General features: G+C 35.8%; 1 protein-coding gene across 2 annotated transcripts in view; it reads left to right on the top strand.

Moving 5' to 3' along the window:
• The first annotated feature begins 753 nt into the window (after positions 1–753).
• Positions 754–14,479, top strand: part of SEPTIN7 (septin 7) — a 64,244-nt gene continuing 50,518 nt past the window's right edge. For both annotated transcript variants that reach the window (XM_056334953.1, XM_056334952.1), the window contains exons 1-2: positions 754–772; positions 3,619–3,721. In XM_056334953.1, the coding sequence (XP_056190928.1) occupies positions 3,712–3,721 (10 nt within the window). In that variant the 5' untranslated portion in view covers positions 754–772; positions 3,619–3,711. The remainder of the gene's footprint in view (positions 773–3,618; positions 3,722–14,479) is intronic.

Raw genomic sequence — 14,479 nt, 5'->3', positions numbered from 1 at the left:
AGAATGAGCATAGGTCTCTTGTCATCCACAGAGTCAGGTGATGCTGAACAGACATCACATTAACTTGTGCCCCCTAATTTATTCTTTATTTTCTGACTGTTCAACTGTTCAGTTATGCCAAAATTTGCAGCAGTGCTCTAATGGTCAGTATTGCAAATGAAGTGAATTGATGCTATTCACTGAAATGTATAAAGTAAGATGGAAATAGAAAATCCTGAGACCCATTTACAATGATGGTGCCTTTGATCTTTGTACCTTTTCTACTCTAAAATAAAAATACTGTGCAGTAGTGTGGTGAAATGAGATTATATGTTCTGGTGAACACCTCTGAAGAAAACAAATACCCTTGAACCTATTACAGGTTCAGATAGTATATGGTAAACAAAAAGCACACTGAGTAACTAGGGTAAAAAGAACTATTAAATAATTACCTGTATTCATCATTAAATGGCATGGAAGTCATGTATAGTATTATCGTGAAATTAAGCTGTCATATGTATAAAACTAAGGTTACATAAAACACTATATACTAAGCATACTAGGTGGAAGGTATTGTGAGTAACCTTGGTCAAATGTAAGTAACTTTTGGTTTTTTTCCTTTTTCTTCTCTCCTCATGCTGTTCGTGTTTCTCTTTCTGGATTGCTGCTGCACTTGTGTGGACTTGTTGCTGCAATGGTTCAAATTCATCATTATACTGGACTACTTCTGGATGTATTCTATTGATACCTTCAATGCTGGAAATGGTGGAAACGTGTTGTTTACAAAGTAGCTGTAAGTATTACTGTGATACAGATGTATTACAGCTATTGTGGAAATAGAAGAAGAATTAGGGTTTTAGTAGGTGAACTGAAACTGAGTTTAGATAGCAGCTGGTTGACAATCAGGAATGGATAAAAGGGGAAGCTATTGTAAGTATTAAAATCATGAGATCTCACCTGGCACAACCATCAATATAGTGGAAGTCAATGCTTTAGCAAAAAAAAAAAAAGTAACTTCTTTTAAAAGCCCTGGCAGGAATATATGAAATTCAATTCCTAGTTTATTTTGGTCTGTTTAGAGGTAGCAAGTTATGAACAAATGCAGCCGCTTAAAAATCAGTATTTTGAAAGCTTCAATTTTAATTGGTGCTGGTACACCAGCATTCTGAATCTGGCATCTGACTTAAGCTTTTTAAAAGGTTCTTTGCTGTGGAGTATAAATGCTGACATTAAATAGAGCGTTAAAACCAAGTGTGACACTTCATACATCTTTCTGGTTCATAGCATTTGTATTTAATTATCTGAAAGTTGGTGTAAATGCTATAGACTGACAGAGCAAACAACCCCAAAATTGTCATCAATTTTTGTTTAGCATTTCATACTCAGTGTTTTTAAAGTTCTTAGTAGTAAAACTATTCTAAATGTGGAGCTTAAAATGAAGGGGAAAGGAAATAAAAATAATTTAAAACAAGATTTAAATGTAAACCATTTTTTTTAAGCAAGAGAAGTGTTACCTAGATTTAATGAGGGGGTGAACTTTTCTGGTAAGCATGACATACATTAAAAGGTATGTAGGCTTTAAAAGATGCATGTAGATGCAAAGTAGAACTATAAGGAGTGTCTGACTATGATTAAATATTTTACATCTGGTAGGATGAATAACAATTTTATATCCTTCATAGTTATTAAGGACCTGCACTGTTAAGGAGCTTTTTAATATCTTAAAGAGCACTCACTTGCATGTCATACAGTATCTCTGAAGCATTGGCTCTTGCTCAGCGTTTTAGACTGTAATAGATTGTAGCTGTAGTAACTGATTTTTTTTTTTTTTTTTTTTAAAATTTCATTAAACCTTTCAGATGAAACTATTGTGGCACCAAGGCTTAATTGAAAAAAAAAAAAAGGCATCTTAAAAAAAGTTTCTTGATGACACAAGGCAAACATTCCTACATTTAGAGAAGTAGTAACATTTGTTGCATTTTGTGTATTTGAACTTGAAACTATAGCACCTATCTTTAGCTGGCTATCGTTACATGTACCTTTTTCATTCTGTATGAAAGCTTGGAAGGAGAATTAATGCAGTGTGTTATCACTAAATGAGAGCTGATGCTAATTTCCAGTAGTATTAGATCTGTCATTTGCAATGTAGTCCTGTTAAGTCTGGACTTTTCAAACTTACATTTGATGATGGTACTGGTATAATATGTCTTTGTAGTGGTGTAGCATTGCTTGTTTGCCAAATGAAGAAATCAGTTGTGACTTAAAACAGTCCATTAATTGTCTAGTGCTGTTGGATTGCAAAGAAGCTAGTTCTTCTTGCATTTAATGCTTTAAAAGTGGTAGTGTTTTTTATATCCTTACAATGAATGTTTGCTTTAATAAAAAAAAAAAAAGAAATTATAGGAGCTGTTACTGTATATAAGTTTATTCTGTCAATTTTAGAAAAATGATCCAAATAAGCATGAGTCCACTGCATACCGAACTGAAATTAACCATACTTTATTCCATACAGAGAAGTTCTGAGGCAGTAGTGCCTCTAGTAGAACAGGGTGAGGGTGTTTTTTGTTTTAATTTTTTTATTTTTTTAAATTATTTTTTAGAATTCTTCTATCCTTTTGAAGATAGTCTTAGGGAGGGGAATTTAAACCTGTAGGCAGCACTTCAGCTCTCTGGATGTACGTAATGCTCTTAAGCTCTGAAATTGAGGTAGTATCAAAACATATCCTCTCAACCATGGATGGACATAAAGCCTAAAGGCTGAAATCATTGCTCCATGAAAAACAGTACCTTGTGTAGCTTTAAATAGATGGTTGTCTCCAACAGTATTTTCTGATTCTCTAAAAGAAATGAACTATCTTGTGTCATAAGACAATCCTCAGGCCTGGTGTGATATCAAACACATTTCTTGGATTCTACTGGAAGACTGGTTTAAAAGTAGCATGGCTGATCTGTGGAGGATCACTGGATCTAGTACAGTAAGGAATAGGCATTTTAGGCACCTTCAACACTTTCATTGATGTGGTGAGAAGAACATCTAACATCCAGAATTCTCCTCCCTTTTCATAGTAGGCAATATTTTTAATAACTTCCTCGCAGTACAAGGCAACTGAAGTTTGGCCTTTATGGACAGTTTGTTGGAAAGCATGCTGCATTAGTGTAGATCTAGATTTAACAATGAAGGCCTCCAATGTGTGACCCAGAAGTAGAGGGGTTCAAGTTAGTCCCTGTCATATTGGGGCAGTACCACCACAACTCTCAGGAGTATAGGAAAGCTACACTTCCACTGCTTGCCTGCATTGTTTCAAATGGGCATCAGAACAAAGTTGATTATGTTTTAATCCGTTTGTGCTTGTACACTCTTGGGCTTGCACAGTCACAGTGTGGTAGTTGTAGCTGCTCAAAATACTGTTAACGTGGCTAATTTTCTGTGCCAGGTAATAAAAAAATAATAATCTTAGTTATTGCTTCAGTTCGTTGCACTGTCTTTGATGTAGACAGCTTAGGTTGTTGAGAGGTTGGGCATATAGCACCTTTCTACAAATGTGAAAATGAAGTGAACATTTGAATAACTAAAAAAAAATAGAAGCTAAGAAGTGACAGGCTTTTAACTTTTTTTTTCTAAATATCTCTTTCCTTTAGCAACAGAAGAACCTTGAAGGATATGTGGGGTTTGCAAATCTTCCAAATCAAGTTTACCGAAAGTCTGTGAAGAGAGGATTTGAATTCACACTCATGGTAGTAGGTAAGTTTCTTTCTTTGTTTTGAATGGTGATCATTAGAAGTATATTGATGTAATTCTTGAAGTTGATGATGATGATGATCTCATGAGAAAACATGGATCTTCTCCCTTTAGACTGGTAAATCTAGAGTGTTTAAAAAGAACGTATTGTCTGATATGCAAATAGATGAAGAGAATAAAGAATGAGAACTGTATAGTTCATACAGTGTAAGAAAAAGGTTTGGTGTGGATCTAGTAAAAATGTGACTTGCAAATACGTAATAGAAGTAATTTGAACTTGGATTTTCATTTGAATAAAAAAATTGAACTGCTTTTACAGTTAAGTGCAACATGGCAAACTGGGATCCAAAAGTAAAGTTGGAATCTTTCCTTGCACATAACCAGGCAGCAGGATCCTGTATATCCTGCACTTCTGTGGCCACAAAACTGTGCTACAAAATCAAAGCTTTAATTTAAACAAACCTTTCTCGTTTGTATGGTTGCAGAGAAAACCAAATGTAAACACTATGTTCCCTATGGACTACAGAGAATGGGAAATTGTAGTTGGTATGGATGAATAATGCCATGCAGAGTAGGTCATTAAGGCTTCAGTGATGACCCAAATTGTAATCTGTCCTTCTAGGACATCAGATTTCCTTTATTCTCCTTCTTTTGAGTACTTGTATGATAACAGACAGTTACTAAAGTTGGGTACATTTGTGTGTAACGGATATTTGTATAGTAGATATGTGACCCAGTTTTGACACGCTAATGGTTAAAATATTAAGTGTTTTATAATAGCCAGCTGTCTTTGACGCCTACCTTTATCTTTTGTAATTTGGCTAGTTTGATAACGCTTTGATGTTTTGTCAGCAATACAATGGATACGTTGTGTGGTCATGAACGTGTAGCATGTAACAATAGTACTATTGGTGGAGTTAGAAATCAAGGTCAAATTGCTGAAAAATCATTGTAGATCACTTGCAATTTTCTTTTGATTACAAAGTGAGTTAGAATTTTAAAATTTAAGGGTGGCTTTTTTCTTTTGGAACTTGATTACATGTTCCTTTTTAATCTAGCATCCAAGTATATAATTTGTTATTTGGTACAAAACAGTTTAGCCTTAAATAAAATTTGGTGTTCTGCGATCTGCAGGAAAAAGGGAGGCGATAGGGAGGTAATAGTCTTCATGAAGTATTATTCCAGAACGGAGTATAATTTGTACTTCTGAGTTTCATTCTTGCAAAAAGCAGGTCACTTAAAGCACACATAGTAGATGTAGTGATGGATTAGAAAGTGGAGAAAGCATGTAAAATTACCTTGGTGTAATTGCACTTAGAAGAACTGCAGAAATTGTGACCATCGAGAAGAGAAGTTGGCCCAAAACCAGATTGAAAATGAGATGTTGATCAGAAAATTTTGTTACTAGTATTACTTTTAATATTTTGGTACTTGAGCAGTAAAACTTACTTGCATGCACATTTGTGCCATTAACTGTAAGTTTACTGGGGGAATTGACAGTAGTTTTCTAAATTAAAAATGCATCTAATTCTTTCCCTCCAACCCCTACTTCAGAAGTGGCTCCATTTCAGCCATTTGGGCAGTGCTCTGTTCTATAATTTGCTCTTTGAGTTAGGATTTAATAAGATTATTTGAGACTTAGAATGCTAGCGAAGTCTTTTCTGTAAATATAGTTGCTCATTTCCAGGTGTTCTGGTGTTTACATTACATGTAACTAAAGGGTGAAGTTTTTATGAACTACACATACATAAATATAAAAAGATTATGTTAAAAATATCCTTTTTATATTTAATGTTTAAGACTCATTAAAAAGTTAACTTTAATAGGAACTGGGGTTAGTCTATAATATTTAGCTGTAATAAGCATTTCAGTGTTTCTATTTAATTAACTGTATTTCTGTTTTAAGTTGTATTGTTTCTTCTGGTAGCACTTATAAACTTTTCTTAAAAAACTGAAGACTGAGAGAGCCTTTTGTTTTCCTTATTGATCAGTTGTCATTGGACATTGATTTGTCTTTAAAATTTTCATGGGACAATGAATTTCATATTAATCATATTCTAAAAGGCTAATGAGTAGTTTGTCACGCTGCTTTTGAAATGGCTTGTTTTGTAGAATAAAAACTAAGTGCCTCCTCTGAGGGTAAGACATGAAGTAGGCAGAAATATGCATTAAAGTGAGCTTCATTCTTGATGCTTTCAAAAGATGACATTTAAATAGTAGTTTAAAGCAAGTAATACTACATCTGAAACATTAAAGCTTAACAGTGGGAAAAAATGTCAAGTTTTCCTCTGTAGGCTGCTTCCTTCTAATCTTGTGTAATCTTTTCAAGTACAAGATAGTTGTTGAAACATGTGAGAACCCGACATAAATATTTGGTCTGTTTTGAAATCCAGAGTATTCTCTGTATTTCTCTGCTGTGTAGTTGAGGAAATACCTGCTTAAGTCAGATGCTTAAGAAAAGAAAACTTTCAGAATTAATACTACCATGGTTAGTAACTCGGTTAAAGAAAATCTTAATTGTGAAATTGTAGTTATGTCTGTTTATTAATATAATTACACTTGCTTAAGTAGTGGGTGTGTGTTTTTTGTTTTAGTGTAATGAGGTATGGAACAAACACAGTTGCTTTTCAGTGTGTCTTTTTTTCTAAATACTGAAACAGGAAATCCCTCTTTTGTTCTTGTATTGAAATTGTGCTGGTAAAATGTGGTTTGAACCAACAAGTTTTAAATTCTTTTCTCCTATAGGCTTTATGTACTTAATTATTTTGGGATGGCTTTTCCTAGAGCTGTATACTTTAAGGTGTTTGAGTTTCATGAGCCTTAGTAGGGTTTGGACTCTTAAATATTATTTACTTTTTTTTTTTTTTTTTTAAATAAAATAGTGTGATTTGCAAAGTGCCGAACACTTACAGTCAAGTGACTTTCCAGGGGACCTTGCTACATAGTTCCTATTTCTTGATTAACTGTTCGGTAGCTTTGACTGCAGAAGCTGTTTTGAAACTTCTCCTGTAGTAAATTGTTTGTTTTCTAATTGATGCTTTAGCCTTGTAGTTCACCTTTAGAGTACAATTTAAAGGAAAATGTCATGCAGTATTGTCATAGTGTTTCATTTGTAATTATATGCACACTCAAATGTTTTGGTTTAAACATGGCTTTTTGGTTTGGATGGAAAGGGCTGTATTTTACAAGACTTGAAGTTATGTTAAAGAAAAAGCACACTCTGATTTTAAAATGCTTTTATTATTCACTGAAGAGAACGTGGACTGTTTTAATACTGGTATCTTCTGGCGGCAGATCGTGTTCTGATTGGAATGACACATTTCACTTTCTGGGGCAGTTTGTTTATCAAGCCAACCAGTGGTACCAAGAGCCTCAGATGCTCACAGCTACTTGTTCTTTGCTAGTCTGATATCCTCCCCCCTAATTTTAAACCCAGGAACAAAATTCTTAAGCACCTGGCAGGATAGGAAGAATAATTAAGTGAAAAATAACCTGTGGATGGGCAGTATAATTTAGTAGGAGCTCTTCAGGGGTGTTCTCAGTTCTTGTTGACCTGCTGTGATTTGAAATTCTTGTAATTGAGGTTTCTGTAGTGTCCTTGCTACCGCAGTATCCGGGTATGTGTTTGGCCTTTGGTGTGACCTTCATATTTGGCTTCTTAGGATCAGTGAAGTAAAAAAACTACTGGAGGGAAAAAAAAGTTAGTTTTGACCTTTCCAGTCAGTTCTTAGCTTCCCTGTGCTGTATTGTTGCATTATCAGTTCTGGAGCTTTTTCTTGTGTATACAGTCAAGGCTGTATGCTGGCATATTTTAGGGGGGGGAAAAAAAAAAAAGCAAGCATATTATGGAAAAGAACTAGCAAAGCCTATTTTTCTTGAGTGAGCCCTGCTCCTTTTCCCTGGTAACTTCACTTCTTCAAAATACCTCAGTTTTTCCAATTCTGTCATGGTCTGAAAACTGTCATGTGTTTTGTGCGACAACCTTGGCTGCAGTCCATTTCCAGGCTGCCTGCCTGGCTGGCACTGTGGTGCCAGGGAGCTAGGGCCAGGCTAGGCAGCGCTCTTCCAGTTCCCAGGGTGCTCTTTCCATAAAGAACAGTAGCAGTCTGGGATCAGCTGTTGGGTGGCAGATTACTCCCTTAGGAAACTAGACCTGAAAAAATAAAATAAAGATTTTAACTTGCAGATGTTCTGTTGACAGGATTATCAGGTTTCAGTGAAGGACAGAAATAGGAAAGGTACTTTGAAGAATTTTGCAATGTTAAAAAAAATTAAATAAATTACTGCCTTTCCTGTACTGGTTCTGCGGATACATGTTCCAGCGGTGATGTCTACAGAGTGTTAAAATTGATAGCTTAATACTTGCATGTACCTGATGAGGATGCCAAAGCAAAATATGTTGAATTTAGGAGAATTGGCAGAGATAAAAATGAAAGAAATAGAAAACTGGTGGAACTCTGAATGGAGCCAGGGTATTCCTAGAGATGATGCATTCCTCTGGAGTAGTCTCTGTTCATGGAGTAACGCCTCACCAATAGCGTATCACTCCTTTTTGTACAAAAAAGTTGATAAAGGTTTTTTGAGAAGGCAGTCTAGATGAACTCTGAAGACCTTTCTGTGGAAAGGAAGTGAGTATCTCTTCAAGATGTGAAAGTTCAGTGATCTGGCAGTGAGTTTACTCGCCAGCAATGCATGATTTTCTACTGAGTTACTTTCGGGTCAGAGCTTGAAGCATAAATTCATGTGACTACTTAGTTTCAATTAAAAGGTCTTCTCTCTTACTTCTTTGTTGGTTGTATGAGTGTTGTTCCCCGCCCCCCTTTCTTTTGTAATGCAGTGAAATACTTTGCAGCCTGCTTGCTCTTCTTGTCTCCTTTGTGGTACTTTCCTGTGCCTTTTTCTAGTGCTGGGGAAAGAAACCTGCAGGAGGTCTGAAACCTGAAGGAGGAAGAGAACCTTTTTTACAGTGTATTATTGCGGAAACTGAAGTGTCTGGGAAAGTCAGTTTATGTACCTATTTGAGCTTATCTAGAAACCATTGCTCTTCAAATACTTTCACAAGTTGCTCATAAGTCTAGTGATTTTTAATCACCCAATATGAAGAAACAAATTTTTTAATCTTAATTTTTGTTAAGCTGGTTTTAAACGTTACCCTTGCTGTGCAGTAGCTCAGACTTGTACTGAATGACGCTTAAAGACTCCAGTGGTGGCCAGAACTGAAGCTGGTATTTAAAATGATTGCTCTTTAATTCTCAATTATTTTTATTCCACCCTTCCACCCCCACCCCCCCTACAACATTTATTGGAATTGTAGTGCTTACTGGACAACTTCTAAAGAGCCTTTGGGTTTTTATTTTCTTTATTAAATGCAGAGCTTCTTGAGTAGATAACATGAAAACCAACTTCAGTATGGTATCTCTTCCTAGATGCTTGCTGTCATACAAATCTTGAATTCTGACAACTAACCTTGATTACTAAGTCGTCTTATATTAAAATATTGTTTTGAAGAATTAGGGAAAGGTTTTGTAAAGCTTTAGTGGTTGTATTTAAACTGAACTTTTTCTTGTGTGGCAGCATTTTGGTCAGAGCCTAATTTCTTTATTAAAATTCTTTGTTTCCTGACAAAGGTTTTTGAGAGAAGAAACTTCTCCTGAAGTGTGTGGATGTGAACCCATAATTTGGCAAAAATCTGCCTGTAGCCTAATTGGCTTTTATTTCTTTAAACAAGTGTTGATTGTTGGAAATGTGTTGTGGTTTTTTTTTTTTTATTTCATATATAATTTCCTCATCAGTCTCATAAAAAAACCTGTATTTTTACTTCTATCTGTATTTAAAATGGTGTCTCTAATAGATAAATTTAGGGAATATAATGGAAACAATCTAATGAGATACTGTGTTCTTTCTGGTGTTTTGTTTTGTTTGTTTTTTTAAGCTTTGTGGAGTTTTTCAGTACTTTCCTACATAATTAATCCTGTCATGGTATTACTTCAGGCTAGTTGTAACTTTTGCTGTGTTTCTCACTATGTAAATATTTTTGCTCTGGGTGGTTTTTCTTATCCTATCTTACCAGTTTTTCATTTTATTTCTAAATCAAAATGTCCTTGCTGATTTTACACATCTGAATATGTACACACATATACACAAACACACAGTTACTCTGTTGGTATTTCATACATTACGGTATGCTTGTTCATTGTGGTGAGGTCAGCATGAGAACCTGGTCCTTGCCCTGTTGGTGATGTGTTTGTAGATTGCAGTTTAACTGAAATGAATGAATCTCATTTTTTATATTAGAGTAAGAATAATTAGTCACGGCAGGATATTCTAGTTACGCTTTTGTAGATGTTCACATGCAATGATGTTTAATATGTGAACATAAACACATCTTACAGAAGGTACCTAAGTGATGGATACTTCTTAAATCAGTTATCAGATGGCAGCACTCACTTTGATTCTACCCTCAAAAGTCAACAGATTGTCCTGAGCTGTCATGGTGCATTGTTAAGGTGTGAGCTGAATGTTGCACATCTTGTAAGTAATGACCTGTTACAAGTACACTGCTACAGTTTCCAGTTCCTTAGCCCTGGATAATCAGGTGCCAGTTTACTGTAGGACTGGTTTTGGGCCATCTTTGCTATGAGCATGGAGCGAGATTCAAAGTAGAAGTCAGGTTTTTGTGTAGATAAATATGCTGTATGAGTTGAAAACAGCTGCTTTCTTCCTGTTGGCTGAAAATGTTAGACTTGCCTGCTGTATCAAGAAATGTGAACAGTTTCATGAATGAATAGGTTAATGTTGTAACCAAAGTGATATTCTTGGATGGAGTATTTGTGGTCTAAATATCCAATTGTAGTAAAGCCACTGTGACCCATTAAACCTGATTCTTCTGATTCACTATGCGTGTTTTTCCCTCTGGCTGATTTTGCAGTAGTCAGTTCAGATCTTCACTGTGAATCTATTTGAAGCTGTTACATTTTGTTCCTTTTCCCAGTGTCTTTATGTAGTGTGGCTATTGCATACAACTCTCATTTTGGGTTTTGGCTGTTTTTCCGTTGGGGTTTTTGGATGTTTTTATGTTGGGCACATTTACTGACAAACTAGACTTTATAACGTACTCTTGTCTAGAATTTCTTTTACTAAAGAGAATGAACATCTTCTAAGATTATTTTCTCACTTCTGTTCTGGTGTGGCAGTCTGGGATTTTTTTTTTTACAGTAATTTACCATAATATAATACTTCAGGCATAGAATATTTAGACTTACCAGTAGTTGGAGTGAGGCTGCTGAAGTTATTTCATCAAATGAGTTTCTCTGAGTTTTGTCAGCCTTCTTTCATCCCAATTTTTCGGTGTGAGTAGTTTTGTTACACATGCCGAAAGCACAAATGTAACAAATCTTACACCCTACCTTGGAACAGTGCTAAGTTTCTGTCAGTGTTGATATCAGCTTTATTAAGTGTGTAATGATGCCATTCAATGTAGTTCCTTCCCTCTAAGCTTGGTGTGGAAGTTTTTTTTGAGGGTTCTGACCTCCTAATTTCACAACCAGTTCTGTCTGTCTATCACTGAAGTTTTGACTTCCGTCATTGAGGCTTTAAGCCAGAAATTACACTGACATCTTATAACCAAAACTACAGGTGTGTCAAAGCTAATGCAAAGTGCATCACTGATACTTCTGTTGATGAAACTTCTGCTGTGAAGGCTAAACAAATGTTTTTCAGGAGGTAGATGATTCTCCAGAAGGGCAGAAATGGGCTGTGATTTAAGGGAATTAAACTCTTGGCCTTCTGCAGAATGAGCAGCAGTGCATCAGAAGGACACAAATGTGTGATGGATAAGGACAGCAAGTATCAGTTTTAACAGCATCTGGCTCTGGTATTTTACTGTTTGGGATGTGTGAAGTGGTGCTGCTTTTCACATAAGGTGACAGCTTGCTTATTTAGAAAGAATCTGAAGCATTCTCAGTGACATCTCTAACTGCAAACAGCAATGCTTTTTGAAATAGCAGTTTTGCAGTTTGAAGTCATTGTTAAATTTTGAATTTATGAGCTAATTCTTAATCTTGTTTCATTTTCTGTTGCTAAGTTGGTGAAAAAATTGTGATTCAGTGGTCTGAAAGCAGTTGTGGGATGTCTGTGAAGCACTTTGCAGTACAGGCTTCTGAGCATTGTGTTAAAATGAACAACTGTGAAACAAACCACTGCTGAAAAATACAATTGTCACATAAGCAGTGGGTGGCACCTGATAAATGGCATGGTGCAACAAAGGGGATTCATTGCACACATGCATTGATTATTATTACTGCCTTGATTCACATTGCCCATGTCGTCTGTCTTTCAAGATAGAAATGCTATACTTTGTTTTCAAAAGCATGGTAAGGGACCGCATGTTTTAGAAGCAAGGGACATTGACCTTCAGTTTGTACCAGTGTTTTGGAACTTGCCGTCCTTGATTTATTCTCATAGACCTGTATTTTTTTTTTTACCTTAAATATTACTTACCAGTGAGATAACAAAATGTTATGTTGTTCTACCGTGACGGAAATGCCAGTTATCAAGGCTCTGGTTGTTGCCAGTCAGACCAACAGTTCACAAAATCAAAGCATTTTAAACTATTGCACCTAACGTAAGTGGATTTGTGTTCTTTTGGAATAATCTGTTTCTTTTGTTACAAATGAGATGTTCTCAGGAATATTCTGAAGTTGTCTCATGAAAGATCTGAAGGCTCACCTGTGATACAGTATTCTGGTAAAGAGCTAGTTGGATCTTTCATTTGTAAATATCTCTGCAAACTCGGTCATGTAAATCTGCAAAACATTTACTTTGTATCTATATTAAACTGTGATCCATTAATTTGCCTTCACATATACATGAATTTTCTAATGAGGAGATACTATTCTGTCCCACACTGCAGAGTTAAAAGGGAGCTCTAGGTTTTCTGAGACTAAACTTCTTATGTTTTATCGTGAAAGTCAGCAATTCTCTTTTACGATCTGTTCTTCCTTGGTTTAAGCTATGAGAAAGTTTATTGTCAGTTTCCAGTTATTTTTGCTTTACTGCTTTCCTTATTAGCTATTTACATCTGCCATTGGTGAAGGGGGGTTGGTTTGTTTTCTTTTTTTCACCCCAGAAAATACTTTAAGTGACAAGTGGCACACTCTGTCAGAGGCCTTTGAGCAATTAATGTAATACCCTGAAGTAAAAATACCCTTATCTTCACATAGGATGGCACAGGTAAACAACAGAAGGAGCTCTTTAAAAGACCTAAAGACAAGCTTGACTCTGAACATCAGTTGTCTTGGGTAACATGTGATGGTGTTTTGCTTAGTGACCTGTGGAGAGGTTAGCAAGATAAAATAGTCTTCCAGTTTTACTTGTAATTATTTTTAGGGGGATTTCCCTTCTGAACTTTTTATGGTTTGGTCACCAGAATTCTAATCTTGTATCTCCAGACTTCTGGCAAAAGACTCACGGAACGTAGAACCCTTTGAGATGCTTGCACAGGTTTGTGCTAACCATTCTTCTGTGCTCCCAGCAACAGAACTGAAGTTGTGGAAAGAAATTAGATCATCTCTTTGCAGACATTTAGTGTACGGCCACTCCTTGCTCTGAAAATGCCAAAGGCAATTTGGTTAGTATGAGTCTTTTTGATGCAGAAAGAAATAGTGTTAAACAAAATCTGAACTCCCTTGTTTCCATGTACTCTTGAAGCTTGTGTGAGGGAACGTTAGGGGTTGTGTGAGGGGTTAGCCTGAGCAGGACAAGTGAAGCCTCTTGTCCCACATGCCGAGTATTTGTGGCCCTACTACTTTTTTTGTGTCCTACAGCACTACTATTTGTAGCCCGTTGATTGACTTTAGTGAAACCTTAGTGAAGTCAGACCTTGAAGAGTGCAATCTTGCCTGCTACACCAAATCCCCTCCTGTAAGGAGAATACTGACTGTGTCAATAAAAATAGCATTTTACGTTCACTTATTCTGTAAAATTGTGCTGGAATGTCTCCATTTTTATTCTTTTATGGTCTAGGGTGCTTTCAGTATATAAAATTATTTGAATTACTATTTCAAAGGTACATTTTGTCTCCTGCTTCCTGAATAACTGAAGCTAAAAATCAAAACCAATTACTACTGCAGGGAAATGTCTTCTACCAGTGATTTTGCAGAATCAATACCTGCTTCTGCTACAAAAGAGGTGGAGCTTAATCCAATAATGCATATTACTTTTTAATTCACTTAACAGGCTAACACAGTCTAGTGGTTGGAAGACTAAATCCATGTACATTTCTTACGAGGAAATAAACACTATTTCTGAAATGCAGTTCTTGCTCTTTTTAAGCACGTGACATTTCAGTCCTTTTAGCTGCTGTAATTATCAAACATTTTTAGTGACTGAATGAAAAGAAATGAGTTGAGACTTGGATGATTAAGTCAGATTTTAGCCTTAAGTATTCCTTGAATTGAAACAATTTGGCTTGAATTTTCACAGCTATTTCAGTCTATACAACAAATAACAGGATGTGATTTTTATGCGCTGTTAAACTATGGTTTGAACTGGGGGCAATGTCCAAATTTTTATTTGACTCTGAATTTATCTAGTTTGGTTGATTTTATGTCAAATGGCAAGCATTCAGATAACGGAATAAAATAAAACTGACTCAGAGGAAGTATTTTATGAACATTGCAGATACTTGGACTGTGTGAGGTTCTACTCAAAAAACAGCTGCTGTTTTAAGTAACAACAAAAGCATTTATTCCACAACTAATT

The sequence above is a fragment of the Falco biarmicus genome, chromosome 4, assembly GCF_023638135.1.
Source record: "Falco biarmicus isolate bFalBia1 chromosome 4, bFalBia1.pri, whole genome shotgun sequence".
Classification (NCBI taxonomy): Eukaryota; Metazoa; Chordata; class Aves; order Falconiformes; family Falconidae; genus Falco; species Falco biarmicus.
The sequence above is the reverse complement of the archived record's forward strand: the minus strand, read 5'-3'. Positions and strand labels throughout refer to the sequence as shown.